The 18770-nt window shown below is 43.2% G+C and overlaps 1 protein-coding gene across 1 annotated transcript in view; it reads left to right on the forward strand.

Annotated features, from left to right (window-relative positions):
- RAD51 (RAD51 recombinase) overlaps positions 1-15594 on the forward strand; it is a 35744-nt gene extending 20150 nt beyond the window's left edge. The window contains exons 6-10 of the mRNA XM_002825304.5: positions 3037-3131; positions 12717-12830; positions 13500-13629; positions 13853-13974; positions 15054-15594. Coding sequence (XP_002825350.1) covers positions 3037-3131; positions 12717-12830; positions 13500-13629; positions 13853-13974; positions 15054-15177 — 585 coding nt within the window. The 3' untranslated portion in view covers positions 15178-15594. The remainder of the gene's footprint in view (positions 1-3036; positions 3132-12716; positions 12831-13499; positions 13630-13852; positions 13975-15053) is intronic.
- The last annotated feature ends 3176 nt before the right edge of the window (positions 15595-18770 follow it).

Consider the following 18770-nt stretch of genomic DNA (forward strand, 5'->3'; position numbering starts at 1 on the left):
TTTGCCAAGGAAGTCTATTCAATTGGAAAAGAATCCCCTGTCATGTTAGCACTTAATATTACCTGGAGGTAGGAGAAAGGAGAACTTCATTTATCTTATTTCCTGGGGACTTAGTCCCCAGAGTGTTAATATTTCCTCCTCTCCAAGAAACTGAGGCAGATTCTGCTCTCTGTCCTCTTGGCCACTGGTTCCAAGTCTTTCTTTAGGCATGACCCTCTTTTGTTGTATATGTGTCCTTTGCTCCTTCCATGGATTCCCATGATGTGAAAGATTTTATCTGCCAAATAGTAACATAATTTTTCCCTTACCAAATTAACAAAGCCTTCCATAACTGTATACACTAAAGTCAGTGCCCTAAAGATTGGGAAAATCATGTCTTCAGAGTGTACTGTGCTAAACACTTTACATGAATTATTTTATTTAGTTTTTAAAACAATCCCATAAGGTCGGTTTTATTTACATTTTACAGAAAGGGAAACAATATTCTCAGTCACATAGTAAGTGGAAGAACCACTTATATAAAAGAAGTATATGAAAATGCATAGAAAATAATCTGGGGAATTATTTCTGGGAGATGGAGAGTGGTGAAGAGCTTTCAGTTTTTACTCCACCACTTCCTCTTTTTTTTTTTTTTTTTCAGACAAAGTCTCACTCTGTCACCCAAGCTGGAGTGCAGTGGGATGATCTCGCTCACTGCACCCTCCGCCTCCCAGGTTCAAGTGATTCTTGTGCCTCAGCCTCCCGAGTAGCTGGGATTACAGGTGTGCACCACCACGCCCCCACTAATTTTTGTATTTTTAGTAGAGACAGGGTTTCACCATTTTGGCCTGGCTGGTCTCGAACTCCTGACCTCAGGTGATCCACTCGCTGGGATTACAGGTGTGAGCCCCCACGCCTGGCCATCTACTTCTTTTTTTTTTTTTTTTTTTGAGACGGAATCTCGCTCTGTCACCCAGGCTGGAGTGTAATGGCACAATCTTGGCTTACTGCAAGCTCCGCCTCCCAGGTTCACACCATTCTCCTGCCTCAGCCTCCCAAGTAGTTGGGACTACAGGTGCCCGCCACCACGCCCGGCTAATTTTTTGTATTTTTAGTAGAGACAAGGTTTTACCATGTTAGCCAGGATGGTCTCGATCTCCTGACCTCGTGATCCACCCGCCTCAGCCTCCCAAAGTGTGAGCCACTGCGCCCGGCCTCCGGCCCTCTACTTCTATATTGTTTGGGTTTTTAATATAGGCATATAGTTGTTTTGTAATTTCGAAAAAAAATTCTCAAAGATAAGAAAGAAAATTTGGGCTGGGTGCAGTGGCTCACGCCTCCCAGCACTTTGGGAGGCCAAGGAGGGTGAATCACCTTAGGTTAGGAGTTCAAGACCAGCCTGACCAACGTGGAGAAACCCCATCTTTACTAAAAAATGCAAAATTAGCCGGGCGTGGTGGTGCATGCCTGAAATCCCAGCTACTTGGGAGGCTGAGGGAGGAGAATCCCTTGAACCTGGGAGGCAGAGGTTGTGGTGAGGCAAGATGGTGCCATTGCACTCCAGCCTGGGCAACAAGAGCGAAACTCCGTCTCAGAAAAAAAAGAAAGAAAAAATTGGGTTCTACTAGGCCTTTAACATAAAATGTTCTAAAGGATTTTCCTCATAATTTAAATGTGAATTATGACTCCAAAGTAGATTTCTAGAATAGAAATTACCCTTTAGCATCATTCACTTAAACTTTGTAGAAAAATTCAAAGGTATCTGGTATGGAATGGGTAGTCTAAAGCAGAGATTTCCTTGAGTGGCTCATAAGACAGTTTTCATGGCATTTCATTTACTTCTCTTTTCTTTCCTTTTTGTTTTCTTTTTAAAATTCTTTCTACTTATTTTTCTGTTTTCTCCAATTGTTCATTTTAAACATCTTGTTTATACTATTGGAGTAAATATGTTTTTTTCTTCTTTCTTGCTCACACTTGAAATTTGCTATGGACACTCTGAGGGCATTGACTAGTCCCTTTAGTACCCCTGAAGAATGAACTGCTCAATAAAGTGAAGTATAAGTTTGATCTAGACATGCTAAAATTAACTGGGCTTTGGATCATGGCCCATTATTGATTAAAGCTAAGGTAAATGGTCTTCCAAGTTTCTGTACTTTTGAATTGATCAGTCTTGTATTAGTATGCAGTTATAGAATTTTATTACTGGCCAGGTGTGGTGGCTCACGCCTGTAATCCCAGCACTTTAAGAGTCTGAGGCAGGCAGATCACTTGAGTCCAGGAGTTCAAGACCAGCCTGGGCAATATGGCAAAACCCTATCTACAAAAAAATTTAATCGGGTGTGGCGGTGCACACCTATGGTCTCAGCTATTTGGGAGACTGAGATGGGAGGATCACCAGAGCCCGGAAGGCAGAGGTTGCAGTGAGCCAAGATTGCACCACTGCACTCCAGCCTGCGCGGCAGAGTGAGATCCTGTCTCCAAAACAAAAAAAGGCCAGGCACAGTGGCTCATGCCTATAATCCCAGCACTCTGGGAGGCCAAGGCAGGCAGATCACCTGAGGTCAGGAGTTCAAGACCAGCCTAGCCAACTTGGTGAAACCCTGTTTCTACTAAAAATACAAAAATTAGCTGGGTGTGGTGGCATGTGCCTTTAATCTCAACAACTCAGGAGGCTGAGGCAGGAGAGTTGCTTGAACCCAGGAGGTGGAGGTTGCAGTGAACCGAGATAACACCACTGCACTCCAGCCTGGGCGACAGAGTGAGACTATCAGAAGAAAAAAAAAAAAGAAAAGAATTTTATTACCTACTTTGGGCTATATTTCTAAGCAGTCCAGTTCTGACAGGACTAGCTGTATGTACTGAGACACAATCAGCTTTACATATTTTTCTAGCTGTATTTCTATTAATATCAGAAGGGAATGCCTCCTCCCTACCACTGTCATTTTTAAATGTTTTTTTCCCTTTGCCTTGGAGGAATTATAAAGATGTCATGAGGAGCTTGGTCAGCTGTATCAGAAATACAGTGTTCATTTCTACTGTTGTTTTTGTTCTCTATAGCTTCCCATTGACCGGGGTGGAGGTGAAGGAAAGGCCATGTACATTGACACCGAGGGTACCTTTAGGCCAGAACGGCTGCTGGCAGTGGCTGAGAGGTAGGTTACTGGTTTAGATAAGAGAGACTATGGCTACACTTACCAATGTAGTGATTGCCAGGGTTAGTTTGGCTGAAGAATGTTTCTTCTATAACCCCATTTCCCAAAGTTGTATGTGTGGTTCAAAAGAATGACTTCCTTAGTAGAAAAAGGCATTCTTTTTTTTTTTTTCAGATGGAGTCTTGCTCTTGTCACCCCGGCTAGAGTGCAGTGGCGTAATCTCAGGTCACTGCAACCTCCGCCTGCCAGGTTCAAGCAACTCTCCCACCTCAGCCTTCCTAGTAGCTGGGATTACAGGCGCACACCACCACACCCAGCTAATTTTTTGTATTTTTAGTAGAGATGGGGTTTCACCATATTGGCCAGGCTGGCCTCAGACTCCTGACCTCAGGTGATCCACCTGCCTTGACTTCCCAAAGTGCTGGGATTACAGGTGTGAGCCACCGCACCCGGCCAGAAAAAGGCATTCTTTAGAGTTGCTGTCAGACTGGATTAAAAAAAAAAAATCCAACTATATGTTTTCTTCCAGAGAAACCCTTTAGAAAGTAAAAGAATGGAAAAAGATATTGCATGCAAATAGTAACCATAAGAGACATTGCATGGCTATACTAATATCAGACAAAGTACACTTTAAGACAGACACATTGGCTGGGCGCTGTGGCTCACGCCTGTAATCCCAATACTTTGGGAGGCTGAAGCGGGTGGATCACGAGGTCAGGAGATCGAAACCATCCTGGCTAACACAGTGAAACCTCGTCTCTACCAAAAATACAAAAAATTAGCCGGATGTGGTGACGGGTGCCTGTAGTCCCAGCTACTCGGGAGGCTGAGGCAGGAGAATGGCGTGAACCCGGGAAGCGGAGCTTGCAGTGAGCTGAGATCGCGCCAATGCACTCCAGCCTGGGCGACAGAGCAAGAATCCGTCTCAAAAAAAAAAAAAAGATACATTATATACAAAGAGGAACATTTGTATATAATGACAAACTGTTTGTCAGGAAGATATAACAGTTGTAAAGATACACACACGCCTAACAACAAAGCCCCAAAATACACAAAACAAAAACTGAATTAAAGGGGAAAATAGACAACTCATCAATAATAGTAAGGGACCAGTTTTTCATTTTCAGTAATGGATACAGGCTTCAATAACTCACTCTCAATAATGAATATAACATGTATCAGAGGCCCTGCTAAAGGGCATCTGTGAAAAACCTACAGGTAGCATCATACTAAATGGTGCTCTGTTACCCAGGCTGGAATGCAGTGGTGCTATTTCGGCTCACTGCAACTTCCACCTCTCGGGTTCAAGTGACTCTCCGGCCTCAGCCAAAAATTAGCCTGGCTAATTTTTGTATTTTTAGAAGAGACAGGGTTTCTCCATGTTGGCCAGGCTGGTTTCAAACTTTTGACCTCAAGTGATCTGCCTGCCTTGGCCTCCCAAAAGTGCTGGGATTACAGGTGTGAGCCACTGCACCCGGCCTTCATGGTGAAATTCTGAATGCTTTTCCCCCTAAAGTCAATAACAAGGCAAGGATGCCCACTTTCACTATTTACATTCAGCAATGTACCAAAGATTGTAGGCAGTGTAGTCAGACAAGCAAATGAAATAAACGGCATCCAGATTGGAATGGAAGAAGGAAAACTATTTGCTGATGACACGGTGCCATATGTAGAAAATCCTAAGGAATCCACCCACAAGAAAAACTAGAACTAAATAAACTGTTCAGCAAAGTTGCAGAATACAATATCAATATACAAAAATCCATTGTATTTCTATATATTAGACAATAACAATTCAAAAGTAAAACTTGAAAAAAAAACTTCATTCACAGTAGCAAGAAAAAGAATAAAATACTTAGGAATAAATTTAACAAAAGAAATGTAAGATTTGTACAGCCAAAACTCTGAAACATTGCTGAGAAAAATTGAAGATTTACATAAAGGGAAGCATTCCACGTCATGGATGGGAAAACTCAATATTACTAAAATGGCATTCTTGGCCCGGTACTGTGGCGCACACCTGTCTAATCCCAACACTTTGGGAGGCCAAGGTGGGCGTATCACCTGAGGTCAGGAGTTCGAGACCAGTCTGGCCAGCATGGCAAAACCCTGTCTCTACTAAAAATACAAAAATTAGCCAGGCATGGTGGCACACTGCCTGTAGTCTGAGCTATTTGGGAGGGTGAGGAAGGAGAATCACTTGAACCAGGGAGGCAGAGGTTGCAGTGATCTGAGATTGCACCACTGCACTCCAGCCTGGGTGACAAAGCGAGACTCTATCTCAAGAAAAGGCAGTTCTCCTCAGATTTTATCTATAGATTCAACCCAATCCTTATCAAAATTCCAGCAAGCTTTTTTTGCAGAAATTTACAAAGTAATCATAACATTTATGGAACATAACATGGAAATGCAAAGGACCCAGAATAGCCAAAATGTCTGGAAAAAAAAGAAAATTTGAGGTCTTAGACTTTTTGGTTTAAATTCTTATTATAAAGCTACAGTAACCAAGACAATATGGTGATGGCATATGGATAAATATGGAGAGTTCGGAAATGAAACCTTTATGGTCACTTCATTTTTGACAAAGGTAACAGGCAGTTTTTTTAAAATTTAAAATTTTTTACAAATACACGTGGTCTCGATGTGTTGCCCAGGCTGGTCTTGAACTCCTGGCCTCAGGTGATCATCCCTACTCAGCCTCCCAAAGTGTTAGGATTACAGATGTGAGCCACTATACCTGGCTGACAAGGCAATTTAATGAGGGAAAAAATGGCCTTTTCAATAAACGGTGCTGATGTAGATTAATTTCCAAATGCAAAACAATAACTTTAGACCCTTATTATACACCACACATAAAAATTAAAATAGATAACAGTGTGGTCATTCCTCAAAAAACTAAACACAGAATGACCATGTGATCCAGCAGTTCCATTTCCAGCTATGTAAAGAATTGAAAACAGGAACTCAGATACTTGGACAGCGATGTTCATAGCAGCATTACTCACAATAGCTTTGGAAATAACCCAATGTCCATTGACAAATGAATAGATAAAATGTGGTATATACACACAATGAAATATTATTTTAGCCTTAAAAGGAAGAAAACAAATTTTTTTTCTTAGACCTAGTCCTGCAGATAAAAAGGAAATTCTGACACATGCTATTAATATCCACTAACCTTCAGGGCATTATGCTAAGTGAAATAAGTTAGTCACAAAAGGACAAAAACTGAGGCCAGGCGTGGTGGCTTATGCCTGTAATCCCAGCACTTTGGGAGGCCGAGGCAGGTGGATCACCTTAGGTCAGGAGTTTGAGACCAGCCTGGCCAACATGGTGAATCCCCATCACTACTAAAAATACAAAAAATTAGCCAGGCGTGGTGGCACACACCTGTAATCCCAGCTACTCTGGCGGCTGAGGCAGGAGAATCGCTTGAACCTGGGAGGTGGAGGTTGCAGTGTGCCAAGATCATGCCATTGCACTATAGCCTGGGCAACAAGAGCGAAACTTGGTGGGGCGGGGGGGAAGGACAAAAACTGTCTGATTCCACTAATATGTGATACTTCAAAATCAAAGAAACAAAGTAGAATGGTGGTTTTCTGGGGGTAGGGAGACTGGGGAGTTATTGTTTAATGGTACAGTTTCAGTTTGGGATGATGAAAAAGCTCTGGAGATGAATAGTGGTGATGGTTGCACAGCAGCATGAATGTCCTTAATGTACCTGAACTGTATACTTTAAAATAGTTAAAATGCTCAATTTAATGTTATATGTGTATGTTTTACAATACTGTTTTTATAAGGGTGATTGTCCTAAATAAGAGCCTAACTATAATTTTTCAGAGAGAACATGGGAGAAAATCTTAGTGACCTTGGGGTAGGCAAAGATTTATTAGCTACAACACCAAACACACAGTCCATGAAAGAATAAATTGATAATAGAGTTAGCTTTCACTTCATCGAAATTAAAAACTTTTGTGCTTCAAAGGACACTATGAAGCAAGTGAAAAGATAACCCAAAGAATGTGAGAAAATATTTGCAAATCACGTATCTGATAAAGGGTCTAGTATCCAGAATATATAAAGAACTATTGTAACCCAACAATAAAAAGATAACCCAGTTGTTTAAATGGGCAAAGGATTTGAATAGACATCTCTCCAAAGAGGATTTACAAATGGTTGATGAGCACATAAAAAGATGCTCAACATCATTAGTCATCAGGAAAATGCAAATTGAAACCATGGTGAGCTACCACTTCACACCCACTGTGAAGGCTATAATTAAAAAGATGGTAACAAATACTGGGAGGATGTAGAGAAACTGGAACCCTCTTATACTGCTGGTGACAATATACAATGGTGGTCTCTTTGCAAAATAGGTGGCTTCTTAAAAAGTTAAATATAAATTTACCATATGATGCAGCAATTTCACTCTAGTTATATACCCCAAGAGAAATAAAAACATGTCTATACAGAGACTTGTATGATAATGTTTATAGTATCATTATAATAGCCCAAAATGTCCATCAGCTGGTAAATGAATAAACAAAATGTGTTTTCTCCATACAATGGGATACTCTTCAGCAATAAAAAAGAACTTAAGTACTGATACGTGTTAACAACATGGATGAGGTTTCAAATATGCTAAATGATAGAAGTTAAACACAAAAGACCACATAATGTATGATTCCATTTATATGAAATTTCCAGAAGAGGATAATCTAAGGGATAGAAGAATTGTGGTTACTGGCGATAGGAATGAGGAATAACTGTGAATGAAGTTGAGAGATTTTTTAGCGGTGATGAAAATGTTCTAAAATTGGATTGTGTTCATGGTTATACAACTCTGCAAATTCACTAAAGCTTTCAGTGAATTTTATACTTACAGCAGGTCATTTTTGAGTTATCTTAATTATACCTGAGTAAAGCTCGTAAAGAGTTTGTAAGTTTCTATATCAAATAAAGTTTTTAAATACATCCTCAAAATTGTTTTACTTCTTTTCCTTTGTCTAGAGTCAAATGTGGTAATTTAGTCCCTGCCACACATTTTATGGAAACCCAGTGATAAAACAATTTAATTGTCTGCTGAGATGTCAGACTCAAGTTGGAACCTGCCTAAATAAGTTGAGAATATTCTCTCTCGTTTTATAATCAAATTATCTTTCCCAGCTTATAATTTGAGGATGCAGCCTATTGAATGTATATCACTGAAGCATAAAATTAGGTTGGAATGGTAATTGCAGCTTTTTGTCTCTGCCTACAAAATTCCTATGAAGGAAAAGGAATTACTCTTTTGCAGCCTGATCTTAGTTTTCTGAGGATGTATATACTTAATTGTGTCTTCCCTCTCAAAATGTTTTGGCAATCCTGTATAGCTTTCATACTTTTAAGTATACTGTTTTAGTAGTTTAAGGATTATCTTTTGGACAGAGTCACTAAAACATTCTCTTGTAACATAAATAAGTATTCAGATAGGATAGATGACCTAGTAGAATATAGGCTATGAGGACAAGAACTTTGATTTGGTCACCTACTGGATGCCCAAGCAATAGAGCAATGCATTCAGGATTTGTTAATGAATATTTTGCTCACAAAAAATATTTTTTTTGTTTGTTTTTTTAGAGATGGGTCTCACTCTGCCCCCACTAGAATGCAATGGTGCAATCATAGCTCACTGCAGCTTCTAACTCCAGGGCTCAAGCAGTCCCCCCTCCTCAGTGTAGCTGGGATTACAGGCACACACCACCAAGCCCAGCTAATTTTTTTATTTCTTTTTTTTTTTTTTTTTTTTGAGACGGAGTCTCACTCTGTCGCCCAGGCTGGAGTGCAGTGGTGCGATCTCGGCTCACTGCAAACTCCGCCTCCTGGGTTCACGCCATTCTCCTGCCTCAGCCTCCCAAGTAGCTGGGACTCCAGGCTTCCACCACCACACCCGGCTAATTTTTTTGTATTTTTTAGTAGAGGCGAGGTTTCACTGTGTTAGCCAGGATTGTCTCGATCTCCTGACCTTGTGATCCGCCCACCTCGGCCTCCCAAAGTGCTGGGATTATAGGCGTGAGCCACCGTGCCTGGCCTATTTCTTATTTTTGTAGAGATGAGGTCTCGCTGTGTTGCCCAGGCTGGTCTCAAACTCTTGGCCTGGAGTGATTCTCCCTCCTCGGCCTCCCAAAGTGCTGAGATTACAGGCAGGCATAAGTGACTGTGCCTCGCTGAAAAATATGTTTACATAGAAATTTCATTAATTTGTTTTAATCAGGTCTCTTTATCAAGAAAAAATTTTATAATTGAATAATATTTCTGAGAATGTCACAAGGCCTCCTTAAGCTAATAAAAATAGCCCTCTTTCATTCACAACAAAAGAGCCCTTACTGATTAATTTTTGCCATGCCCTATTGAAGAATATTAGCCCACATTCATGTTACTGTAGCTCTGGGGTTCCCAGAACATGGTCCCCAGAACAGCAGCATTACCATTACTTGAGAACTTGTTAGAAATGCAAATTGTCTGATGGGACTTCAGATCTACTGAATCAGAAACAATCAGATACTCAGGCTAGCAACCTGTTTTAACAAGCTCTCCAGGGCCAGGCACCGTGGCTCACGCCTGTAATCCCAACACTTTGGGAGGCCAAGGGAGTGGATCACCTGAGGTCAGGAGTTTGAGAACAGCCTGGCCAACATGGTGAAACCCTGTCTCTACTACAAATACAAAAACTAACTGGGCATGTTAGCGGGCACCTATAATCCCAGCTACTCGGGAGGCTGAGGCAGGAGAATCACTTGAACCCAGAAGGCGGAGGTTGCAGTGAGCCAAGATCGTGCCACTGTACTCCAGACTGGGCGACAGAGTGAGACTCCATCTCAAAAAAACAAAACAAAACAAAACAAAAAAAATGCAGGCTCTCTAGGTAATCCGATGCTTGCTAAAGTTTGAAAATCATGACCACAATTGCTAGCCTTTCTTGAAAGTCTGAAGTACTGTGAAAGAATGACAGAACTCCTTTGAGATGAGCTTAGTTTTTCAAACTTATATGTTAAGAATAACCTGAGGTATTTGTTAAATATACAAATTACCAGACTCTTCCCTGATAATTATAATTCATTGAGTCTAGGTTAGGCCCAGGAATTTTTTTTTTTTTTTTTTTTTGAGACGGAGTTTCACTCTTGTTGCCCAGGCTGCCAGGCTGGAGTACAATGGTGTGATATTGGCTCACTGCAACCTCTGCCTCTCAGGTTCAAGCGATTCTCCTGCCTCAGCCTCCCAAGTACCTGGGATTACAGGCGTGCACTGCCACACCCATCTAATTTTTGTATTTTTTTTAGTAGAGACGGGGTTTCGCCTTATTGGCAAGGCTAGTCTCTAACTCCTGACCTCAAGTGATCCACCTGCCATGGCCTCCCAAGGTGCTGAGATTACAGGCATGAGTCACCACAGCCTGCCCAGGAATTTGTTTTCTAACAGGTGTTCCAGGTTATTATCTTTAAGGAAGTTCAAGAAACACTATGAAAGAGGATGCTATGGCCAGGCGTGGTGGCTCACGCCTGTAATCCCAGCACTTTGGGAGGCCGAGGCGGGTGGATCACAAGGTCAAGAGATCGAGACCATCCTGGCTAACATGGTGAAACCCTGTCTCTACTAAAAATAAAAAAAATTAGCCAGGCTTGGTAGCGGGTGCCTGTAGTCCCAGCTACTCAGGAGGCTGAGGCAGGAGAATGGCGTGAACCTGGGAGGTGGAACTTGCAGTGAGCCGAGATCGTGCCACTGCACTCCAGCCTGGGCGACAGAGCGAGACTCTGTCTCAAAAAAAAAAAAAAAAAAAGAGGATGGTATTTCCAGCCAACTTGTCCCAGGCTGTGGGAATTCCATGTCCTGCTTCTGGAGCCTAAGCACAGAGGTTCCCATAGCTTTTTTTGTGAGCGCCACTGAGAGAAAAGCTAGGATAACTCTTTATTCTGGTAAACCTTCTCTGTTTTTATAGCAAATAGATAGTCTCCCTTTTTTAATTTTTAATTTTTTTAAAATTTTATAAATAGAGACAGGATTTTGCCATGTTGCCCAGGCTGGTCTCAAACTCCTGAGCTCAAGCAATCCTCCCCACTCAGCCTCCCAAAGTGCTGAGATTACAAGCATGAGCCACCGTGCCCAGCCTTTTCTCCCTTTCTGATAGTAGATTATATCAGTGTATTTTTTTGTTCGTTTGTTTTTGAGACAGAGTCTTGCTCTGTCACCCAGGATGGAGTGCAGTGGCGCGATCTCGGCTCACTGCAATCTCTGCCTCCCGGGTTCAAGCGATTCTCCTGCTTCAGCCTCCCAAGTAGCTGAGAAGCAGGGATTATAGGCGCCTGCAACCACACCGGGCTACATTTTGTATTTTTAGTAGAGATGGTGTTTCACCATGTAGTCCAGGCTGGTCTCAAACTCCTGGTCTCAAGTGATCTGCCCACATCAGCCTCCCAAATTGCTGAGATTACAGGTGTGAGCCACCACGCCCAGCCATATCAGTGTTTCTTGAGGCAGAACTAGAAGACTTGTGCAGTAAAGTACTTACACCTGTTAGATCTTTTTTTTTTTTTCACCATACATTCATGATCTAAATAGAGAAAACTTATATCTCTTCATTCTTGTTTTATTTGGTCAGGATCGTAAGGTGTAACTCTATCCTAATGCCATCTGTTTATCCTCATGACAGAATCGTGAACCTAGAACATAATCATAGCACACTGGGTTTTATGTAAACATTCTCTTTTTTTTTTTTGAGATGGAATCTCACTCTGTTGCCCAGTCTGGTGTGCAATGGTATGATCTCGACTCACTGTAACTTCTGTCTCCCGGGTTCAAGCGATTCTCCTGCCTCGGCCTCCCAAGTAGCTGGGATTACAGGTGCCTGCCACCACACCCGGCTAATTTTTGTATTTTTAGTAGAGATGGGGTTTTGCCATGTTGACCAGGCTGGTCTCCAACTCCTGACCTCAGGTGATCCACCTGCCTCGGCATCCCAAAGTGCTAAGATTACAGGTGTGAGCCACCGCACCTGGCCCTCAAAGAATAGGTTTGATTTAGGTTGGGTGGGGTGGCTCATGCCTGTAGTCCCAGTATTTTGGGAGGCCAAGGTGGGCGGATTATGAGGTCAGGAGGTCAAGACCAGCCTGATCAATATGGTGAAACCCTGTCTCTACTAAAGATAAAAATATTAGCCATGCATGGTGCTGCACGCCTGTAATCCCAGCTACTCGGGAGGCTGAGGCAGGAGAATCGTGTGAACCCAGGAGGTGGAGGTTGCAATGAGATCACACCACTGCACTCCAGACTGGGTGACAGAGCAAGACTCCGTCTCAAAGAAAAAAAAGAATGGATTTGATTTATCCTGAAGACTTGCCAGGTAGAGCTCCAGAGTAGTTGGGTGCTATCATCTCTCTGCTTATAGTTTGCCTGAACTTCTTAATAGAAAGGGAATTACATTCTTTGGCCCTGAAACTACTGTCAGTACCACTTCTTCCTACCTATTCAGGTAATTTAAGTGTCAGAAATGAATTGCTCATCTGCCTGAGTTCTGTGTGCAGCCTAAAAATGTTCTCTCCTCTCTCATAGGTATGGTCTCTCTGGCAGTGATGTCCTGGATAATGTAGCATATGCTCGAGCGTTCAACACAGACCACCAGACCCAGCTCCTTTATCAAGCATCAGCCATGATGGTAGAATCTAGGTATGTGCTCAGTATAAGACACCAAATATGTTCTTAGAGTCCTTCCCTGAATCTTGTAATGGCTATTTGGCTAGATTGATAGTAGTTTGAATTACAAATGAGGAGGTTTAAGTATGATTCCTGTGTTGACACTCTTGCTTTGTAGTTTAGGTCAAGTCACTATTAAAAATGAAACCATAATCTACTTGAACTTGCTGGAAATCTTGTTAAACGGTGCCTCAGATGTTAGTGCTGTGCAGATATTTTAATAAAACATCTATATACAGGCTGGGCGTGGTAGCTCACGCCTGTAATCCCAGCACTTTGGGAGGCCAAGCAGGCGGATCACAAGGTCAGGAGATCGAGAACATCCTGGCTAACACGATGAATCCCCATCTTTACTGAAAAAATACAAAAAAATTAGCTGGGTGTGGTGGTGGGCGCCTGTAGTCCCAGCTACTCTGGAGGCTGAAGCAGGAGAATGGAGTGAACCCGGGAGGCAGAGCTTGCAGTGAGCCAAGATTGCCCCACTGCACTCCAGCCTGGGCGACAGAGCTAGACTCCATTTCAAAAAAAAAATATATCTATATACAAGAAAAACTATGAATATGAGATTTTAGGGTGGTAAGGAAAGGAGCAGAATCTGACACAGGCTAGAAATAGGCTTCACAGAATCCTTGTTTCCTGTAGGTATGCACTGCTTATTGTAGATAGTGCCACCGCCCTTTACAGAACAGACTACTCAGGTCGAGGTGAGCTTTCAGCCAGGCAGATGCACTTGGCCAGGTTTCTGCGGATGCTTCTGCGACTCGCTGATGAGGTAAGTTGTGGGATAGGGACAGAGAATGCCTACTTTCAGTGGCTATGAATTCCAGGAGCCTTGCTAGGAGGCTAAGACATCAGTGCCTGAGATCATCAAGCTCTTAGAAAAGGAAGAAGAGAGACATTAGTTATTCGTTACTTTGTGGGGGAAAGTGGTGGCAGCATTAAGGCTTTTGGAGTGTCTGTGGCCACAAAATTGACATTTATCCTTTCCCCATCAGTTTGGTGTAGCAGTGGTAATCACTAATCAGGTGGTAGCTCAAGTGGATGGAGCAGCGATGTTTGCTGCTGATCCCAAAAAACCTATTGGAGGAAATATCATCGCCCATGCGTCAACAACCAGGTAAGGTGTTGATGGGATCAGTTCTTCTTTTCAGAATGTCATGTTAACTGTGAAGCAGACATGAAGATATAACATTTTCATTTAAGCCCTGTTAAAGCTACTGTTGTATAGACACTTAGGAACTCTTGCTAATCTAATTAACATGCTCTGGTTGGTATAGATGTTTTAGTTCATAAAAGAATTAAAAACCCACAAGTGTGGAAGAATGAATATGAATAATTGATATGCCTCTCCCCTGTTATTTAAAAAATGTTTGGGCTGGGCACAGTGGCTCACACTGGTAATCCCAACACTTTGGGAGGCCAAGGTGAGAGGATGGCTTGAGGCCAGGAATTCGACACTAGTAAGGGCAACAAAGTGAGGTCCCTGTCTCTACAAAAAAAAGTAGCTGGTGTGGTGGCGTGTGCCTGTAGTCTTAGCTACCCAGGAGACTGAGGCGGGAGGATCAGTTGAGAATAGGAATTCGAGGCTGTATTGAGCTATGATCACATACCACTGCACTCCAGCCTGGCAAAAGAGCAGGACGCTGTCTTGAAAAAAAATTTTTTCTTTTCTTTTTTTTTTTTTGAGATGGAGTCTCGCTGTGTCACCCAGGCTGGAGTGCAGTGGCACGATCTCGGCTCACTGCAAGCTCCACCTCCCAGGTTCACACCATTCTCCTGCCTCAGTCTCCCGAATAGCTGGGACTACAGGCGCCCGCCACCACGCCTGGCTAATTTTTTTGTATTTTTAGTAGAGACGGGGTTTCACCGTGTTAGCCAGGATGGTCTCGATCTCCTGACCTCGTGATCTGCCCGACTCGGCCTCCCAAAGTGCTGGGATTACAGGCATGAGCCACCATGCCCGGCCTAAATTTTTCTTTTTTTAATATTTGTTTCATTATGGACAATCCACTGAGAGGGGCCAGGGCAAAAATGGATTCTGCCAGGTTGGAAATGCACTAAGGAAAACAGTACAGAAACATTCCCAGGGTCCTAGGAAGAATATATGTCTAAAAAATTTTCAGCTCTGTTATAAAGTCAGGAACGGAATTGTTTAATTATAATAAATTGGTGCTTTGGTCTGTGTCTTTGGGTCAGATTGTATCTGAGGAAAGGAAGAGGGGAAACCAGAATCTGCAAAATCTACGACTCTCCCTGTCTTCCTGAAGCTGAAGCTATGTTTGCCATTAATGCAGATGGAGTGGGAGATGCCAAAGACTGAATCATTGGGTTTTTCCTCTGTTAAAAACCTTAAGTGCTGCAGCCTAATGAGAGTGCACTGCTCCCTGGGGTTCTCTACAGGCCTCTTCCTGTTGTGACTGCCAGGATAAAGCTTCCGGGAAAACAGCTATTGTATCAGCTTTTCTGATGGTGTAAACAGGAGACAGGTCAGTAGTCACAAACTAATCTAAAATGTTTATTCCTTCTGTAGTGTATTAATCTCTGTGTGTTTTCTTTGGTTTTGGAGGAGGGGTATGAAGTATCTTTGACATGGTGCCTTGGGAATGACTTGGGTTTAACAAGCTGTCTACTGGACAATCTTATGTTTCCAAGAGAACTAAAGCTGGAGAGACCTGACCATTCTCTCACTTCTGAATTAATGGTAAAATAAAATGCCTGAGCTATGTAGCAAAGGGAATGGGTCTCTGCACAGATTCTTTTTTTCTGTCAGTAAAACTCTCAAGCAGGTTTTTAAGTTGTCTGTCTGAATGATCTTGTGTAAGGTTTTGGTTATGGAGTCTTGTGCCAAACCTACTGGGCCATTAGCCCTTCACCATCTACCAGCTTGGTCTTTTATTGCTAAGACTAACTCAAGATAATTCTAGAGTCTTAAGCATTTCAGGCCAGGTGTGGTGTCCTGCGCCTGTAATCCCAGCACTTTGGGAGGCTAAGGCAGGTGGATCGCTTGAGCCCAGGAGTTTTAAGTCCAGCTTGGCCAAGATGGTGAAACCCCATCTCTACAAAAAATGCAGAACTTAATCTGGACACACTGTTGCACGTGCCTGTAGTCCCAGCTACTCGATAGCCTGAGGTGGGAGGATCACTTAAGCCTGGAAGGTGGAAGTTGCAGTGAGTTGAGATTGCACCGCTGCATTCCAGCCAGGGTGACAGAGTGAGACCATGTTTCAAACAAGAAAGCATTTCAGAGGCTAAGTAAACAGATTTGATTGTGAGGCTTCTAATAAAGTAGTTATTAGTAGTGAATGTGCTGTTTATAGCAATTATTGCAGTGCAAGCTATTTCAAGACAGGGTTTCCATAATCTTTGTGGCACTGTATAGGGGTGATCAGTTTCTGTTGCTTTAAGATTTGAAACCAGAAAGGAAAGTCCCACTTGCAGATGATTGTGCTTAAAACCTAATGGAAAATAAATGAAAGACATACCATGGCTTGCCTTGTGGCACCCACCCCCCCTTTTTTTTTTTTTTTTTTGAGATGGAGTTTCACTCTTGTTGCCCAGGCTGAAGTGCAATGGCGCGATCTCGGCTCACCACAACCTCTGCCTCCTGGGTTCAAGCAATTCTCCAGCCTCAGCCTCCCATGTAGCTGGGACAACAGGCGCCCGCCACCACGCCCTGCTGATATTTGTATTTTTAGTAGAGATGGGGTTTCACCATGTTGGCCAGACTGGTCTCGAACACCTGATCTCAGTGATCTGCCGGCCTTGGCCTCCCAAAGTGTTGGGATTACAGGCACGAACCACCACATATAGCCCTACAATGCTTTGTTTTAAAAGCAGTTCTAGTCTTTTTTGAGACAGTCTATTGCTCTGTTGCCCAGGCTGGAGTGCAGTGGCACAACTCACTACAACCTTCACCTCCCAGGTTCAAGCAATTCTCCTACCTCAGACTCCCGAGTAGCTGGGATTACAGGCACGTGCCACCATGCCTGACAAATTTTTTTTATTTTCAGTAGAGAAGTTTTTCACTATTTTGACCAGTCTGATCTTGAACTCCTGACCTCAGGTAATCCGCCCACCTCAGCCTCCCAAAGTTCTGGGATCACAGGTGTGAGCCACCATGCCTGGCCTGTCTTTAAGGATTAAGAATCGGGCCGGGCTTGGTGGCTCAGGCCTGTAATCCCAGTACTTTGGGAGGTCGAGGCGGGTGGATCACCTGAGGTCAGGAATTCGAGACCAACCTCAACATGGAGAAACCCCATCTTTGCTAAAAATACAAAATTAGCTGGGCATGGTGGTGCATGCCTGTAATCCCAGCTACTCGGGAGGCTGAGGCAGGAGAATCACTTGAACTTGGGAGGCGGAGGGTGCGGTGAGCTGAGATTGCGCCATTGCAATCCAGCCTGGGCAACAAGAGGGAAACTCCGTCTCAAAAAAAAAAAATCAGGGAGTGGGCCAGGCGCGGTGGCTCACATCTGTAATCCCAACGCTTAGGGAGGCCAAAGTGGGTAGATCACTTGAATCAGGAGTTTGAGGTCAGCCTGGGCAACATGGTGAAACCCTGTACAAAAAAATTAGAAATTAAAAAATTATTTGGGCATGGTGGGATGCACTTGTAGTCCCTAGCTACTCCGGTGACTGAGGTGGGAGGATCCCTTGAGGCCGGGAGGTAGCAGCTGCAAGTGAGCCCTGATCACACCACTGCACTGCAGCATGGGTAAGAAAGCAAGGCCCTGTCTCAAAAAAAATCAGATTGAAAAGTAGCATTGTCAGTGTCCCTGGAAGCCAGATGCCAAATGGAGTGTATGGGACTCTTTTTTTCCCCCTTTACCTCTTTTCACTAGTTAGGACTTCCAATCCAGATCTTACCCAAAGTGCTCAGTGACCACCCAAAACGTTTTCCTGTTTTTTACATTAATTTATTGTATATTTAAGGTATACAACATGATGTTATGAGATAGTAATACATATAAGGAGGCCAGGCAAGGTGGCTCATGCCTATAATCCCAGCACTTTGGGGGGCCAAGGTGGGCGGATCACCTGAGGTCAGGAGTTCGAGAACAGCATGGCCAACATGGCGAAACCCCATCTCTACTAAAATTACAAAATTAGCCGGGCGTGGTTGCACATGCCGGTAATCCCAGTTACTCAGGAGGTTGAGGCAGGAGAATTGTTTGAACCCGGGAAGCGGAGGTTGCGGTGAGCCGAGATCGTGCCATTGCACTCCAGCCTGGGTGACAGGAGCGAAAGAAACTTTGTTTCAAAAAATATGTATATACAAAACTTAGCTGTGTGTGGTGGCACACACCTGTAATCCCAGCTACTTGGGAGGCTAAGGCAGAAGAATCGCTTGAACCCAGGAGACGGAGGTTGCAGCGAGCCCAGATCGCACCACTGCACTCCAGCCTGGGTACAGAACAAGACTCCATCTCAAAAAAAAAAAAAAAAAAATTATAGTAAAATGGTCTTAAGTGTCCTTATGACACTGATTTCCTTGCCAGGAAGAACAGTTTTCAGCCGGGTCTGGCTTAGGTACCTTTTCCTCTGAATGCTCGTGTTATTGGTGGTTGGGCCAAGCCCTGTTTGTTTTCTGTACAGAATAGTCAGTGTTCCTAAAGATAAAAAACCTTTAAAACCTCTTATTTACACCTTAATCTTTTGGTGACAGGTCTCACATGAGCTGGCTAGGAAAAAAAAAACAACAAACTGCTACAGCCTTGCTTGAAAGTCCTCTCAGTGCCACTGTGCAGGATGCCATCCAGAGCTTCCTTAAAGGTACTGGGGGAGACGAGGGATGCAGGTGACAGAAATACCAGGGTAACCTTGTTTTTCCCTGAGGACATTATTGAGACCCTTAGTGGGAGGGGTTTCTGGTAAGGGGCAATTTTGTGTTTGCCTGTTCTTTGGGAATATCAC

This window comes from Pongo abelii, chromosome 16 (genome assembly GCF_028885655.2).
Source record: "Pongo abelii isolate AG06213 chromosome 16, NHGRI_mPonAbe1-v2.0_pri, whole genome shotgun sequence".
NCBI classification, from domain to species: Eukaryota; Metazoa; Chordata; class Mammalia; order Primates; family Hominidae; genus Pongo; species Pongo abelii.